The 3734-nt window shown below is 40.3% G+C and overlaps 1 protein-coding gene across 1 annotated transcript; it reads left to right on the top strand.

Annotated features, from left to right (window-relative positions):
- Positions 1-336: 336 nt before the first annotated feature.
- LOC123671173 (spectrin alpha chain-like) lies at positions 337-2886 on the top strand. Its single transcript, XM_045604880.1, has 2 exons — positions 337-2669; positions 2814-2886. Exons 1-2 carry the CDS (start codon positions 337-339, stop codon positions 2884-2886), a joined length of 2406 nt encoding a protein of 801 aa, XP_045460836.1.
- Positions 2887-3734: the final 848 nt, after the last annotated feature.

The following is a 3734-nucleotide window of genomic DNA, read 5'->3' as shown; positions in this document are numbered from 1 at the left end:
GTGTAATAGTTGAAATAAATCATCTGTAAATAGTTATTTATAGTTGTGTACCATAAATAAATTAGTATTAGTAGGAAGTTGACTGATTTAATTAACCGAAAAAGTTACAATTGGTGTCAGGTGTGGGGTTCGCGTGTGTTTTCGAACCGAGAGTTAATTAAATCGTGAATATTTCTGTGGATATTTTTGTGGACATTATCGTGGACATTTTTTTTTAGTGGACATTCTCGTGGGCATTTTTGTGGAAATTCTCGTGGAAATTTCTGAGGACAGTAGTGCGAACACTTTTTGTGGCCATATTTTTGAATGCCAGTTACGAGACCGCAATCAAGTAAAATGGATCAGACAACCTTGGATTTCTTTAAGCAAGCTTTTGAGCAACTAACCAAGCAAATACAGGATAACCATACAGAAATTAAATCCACCAGAACAGCAATAAAGGAAAGCATCAAATCGTTTAAAAATGAGATAAAGGATAATTGTAGAAGAATGATGGATAACACGAAAAGGTTAGAGAATACTAGGAATGAGGTTGAATCGAAGAAACTGGAGGACCATGAAAGGAACCAGAATAATCAGGAAGTGTCAAAAATGATGGAAGCTATACCAGATAGAAAAAAAGAAAGTTTGCAAATGACGGAAGCCAGAAGACTGAAACTGAAAGAATACAGGGCCTTTCAGGAATTCCTGAAGAATGTTTGCAGCGTGGAGATCTGGTTGAAACAAAAGCTTCAGATAGCGGCAGATGAGAGCTATAGGGAACCTCATAACCTGGAGAGTGAAATCCAGAAGCATTCTACATTCGAGGCAGAGGTTATGGACAGCGATGAAAGAGTGCAAAGCGTAATAAACGAGGGACAAGTGTTACTACATTCGAATCACTATGCCAAAGATGAAATAGTCATAAGGCTGAAAGAAATCAAAGAGGATTGGAAGAGACTGTTGGAACTCAAGCAGATCAAACGGGAAAAGCTGAACGAGGCATATCAAGCACTGCTCTTCAGGAGGTCCGTCGAAGAGTTTGAGGTTTGGCTAGGTGAAGTCGAGATTCAAGTTAGTAACGATTTCGGAAACGACTTGGCTTCAGACAACAACATCCTAAGATGCCACCTCGCTCTGGAAAATGACTACCAACAGCGCCTAGAGAAGTACGAGAGCATCAACGAGATAGACGGAGAGGTACAGTGGTTGAGCGACAGGAAATCGCTGGCAGCGTCTTTGGACCTGGATATCAGTCTTACCGTGGTCCAGAGCTTACAGAAAAAGTATCGGACGCTGGAGGTCGAGCTGAACTCGAGGGAACACATCGTAAAGAGTTTGATGGATAGGGCGGTCATCATGATGAGATCCGGTCATGAGTTCTCCAATGATATCAGTGTGAAGGTGAAGGAATTGGAGAATCGATTTGTGATGGTAAAGGATATGGCCAGTCTGAAGATGTTGAGGTTGCAAGATGCCCTGGAATCGGAAAAGTTTTACGAGGAGAGTTCAGAAGCTGAGGCCTGGATTGATGACAAGTTGTCGGCGTTGGCAACAAGTGAGGTTGGTAGAGATGAGATTTCCATTCAGATGTTGCAGGGAGAGCTGAGTATAATAACTGCTGAAGTTGAAGCTTACCAGGAAACGATCGATAAATTATCTCAGAGGTGTAGCAATCTTGTGAAAAAAGAGCACTACGATGCAGATAACATCAAGAAAAGAGAGGAAGAAATAGTGCAAGAGTACAAGAAGTTACGTCAGCTAGTGGCTCAGAGGGAAGTATCCCTCTCTGAAGCCTTCCAGTATTTCGGATTCCTCCAAGAGTGCACCAAGCTCCAAGAATGGATCAAGGACCAGATGACCAATTCCAAAATTGAAAAGCATGGAGTTGATGTCGAGCATGCGGAACTTCTAATTCATGCCTTCGACACTTTTTACGCTAGTTTGATGAATAGCGAGGCAAGGCTCCAATCATGTTTAATCAGTGAAAATGCTCTGATAGAAGCTAAATGCAGATATAGCGCCAAGATCCAGGAGAAGATTATTGAGGTCCAGACTCAATGGAAGGATCTCTTGGAGCTGGTAAACGGTCTGAATGAACTCTTGGTCGGAGCAAAACAGGTGCATATGTTCGATAGAAGAGCTGAAGAAATAATCTCTTGGATAAGCGAGAAAAAGGTTGACTTATGCTACGATACCAATAGTCAAGACTCGGAAAGTAACCAAGATTTGCTCAGAAAACCTCAGACTTTCGAAGGCGAGTTGGAAGTGATCGAGGACAAGGCAAACTTTAGAGAGCAAGAGGCCAAGAAACTTGTCGAGGAATTCCCAGAAACCAATGAGCACATTGACAGCAAGAGGGAAGATACGCTGGAAGCTTACAAATATCTTGCTGTGTGCGCAGAGAGGAAGAAATATAACTTGCAGCAATTGGAACCATCCCGAGGTTATATTAACCAAGACATTGCCGAGAAGTTAAAAATCCTGAAGCTTGGATTAGGGACTTGGAAGAAGCGAAAGGATATCTGCGATCAGAACCTGGACGTTCAGTTATTCAAGAAGGAGGTGTCCGTATTCGTGAATTGGCTGATAACGAGGGACGACGCTCTCAAGGAAAAAAAACTGGAAGATCTGATCGGGAGGTATTGCGACTTTGAGGAGAGGTTCAAAGTTCAAGAGAAGACTGTTAGGTGCTATTTCTGTGAACCAGGAAATTGCAGAAACGGAGAATCCTGTAGTTTCAGCCACCGTGCCGGATATGTTCAGGGACTGAACATCCTAGGAAGGGGGCAGTGTAACGAATTCGCAAGCCCTACGCCACTGCCTCTTTCTAGAAGGTACCGGAAGCACCGGGAGCTGGATAGAAAGATCGAGACGCTTCTAGAGAGAGATGCGAGCGGTATATAACCAATCGAAGCCGCAGAGCAGGGCAGTGCGATAGAAGCGGTGGTCAGTGCCGTACACTCAATTAGATATAAGTTGTAGAAATAAATTAATGTAGTAGTGAAAATAAATTAGTGTAATAGTTGAAATAAATCATCTGTAAATAGTTATTTATAGTTGTGTACCATAAATAAATTAGTATTAGTAGGAAGTTGACTGATTTAATTAACCGAAAAACGTTACATTATATTGAGAGGGTCCTCCTTTTTATACACTGGTATAACCGAAGCCATTTTCAGTAGGCTAGGAAATTTTTCAGAGCTGATTCTGATTGATAGATTTACAATATGAGCTAAATGGTCAGCTACAATATCAACAATTGATTTTAAAATATTAACAAAAACCTGATCTATACCAGTACTCTTTTTGTTTTTAAAAGCTTTTACAATATATAAAACTCCTTCTCCAAGGACTGGTCGAAAAAAGAATGTAGTGACAGATAAATGAGATGTTGTGCATATTTGTGACAGTGAATTGCCGAAATAATTTCGAATATTAATTTCAACAACAGAAGCGAAATGATCAACAAACAAATTCGCAACATCTGTAGTTTTATTATATATGGAACCTTCGTAATTCAGGCTTATACTGATATTATGTCTTGTTTTAGCCCTTTTTGAATTATTATAATGTTAAGTTTTGGCAACGTCGCGGATTCTGGGAAATCGAGACGTATGTTTTGTCAGATTATTGAATGAGATGTATCGGTTATCGGAAAGAACGGTTAAAGTTTGGTAGTTTAAGGTTTTCGGTGTTTAATAAAACGGTTTTGGTTTAATTAACGCACATTTTAAATATATTAGGATTACAGT

This window comes from Harmonia axyridis, chromosome 1 (assembly GCF_914767665.1).
Source record: "Harmonia axyridis chromosome 1, icHarAxyr1.1, whole genome shotgun sequence".
In the NCBI taxonomy this organism is placed as follows: Eukaryota; Metazoa; Arthropoda; class Insecta; order Coleoptera; family Coccinellidae; genus Harmonia; species Harmonia axyridis.
Note: the sequence above shows the minus strand (reverse complement) of the source record. Positions and strands in the feature narration are given on the sequence as shown.

Coding starts and splice junctions, on each gene's coding strand:
- LOC123671173 (XM_045604880.1), top strand. CDS start 337: ATGGATCAGACAACCTTGGATTTCTTTAAGCAAGCTTTTGAGCAACTA. Junction 2,670..2,813: donor GTTCAAGAGAAGACTGTTAG/GTGCTATTTCTG, acceptor GCCTCTTTCTAG/AAGGTACCGGAAGCACCGGG.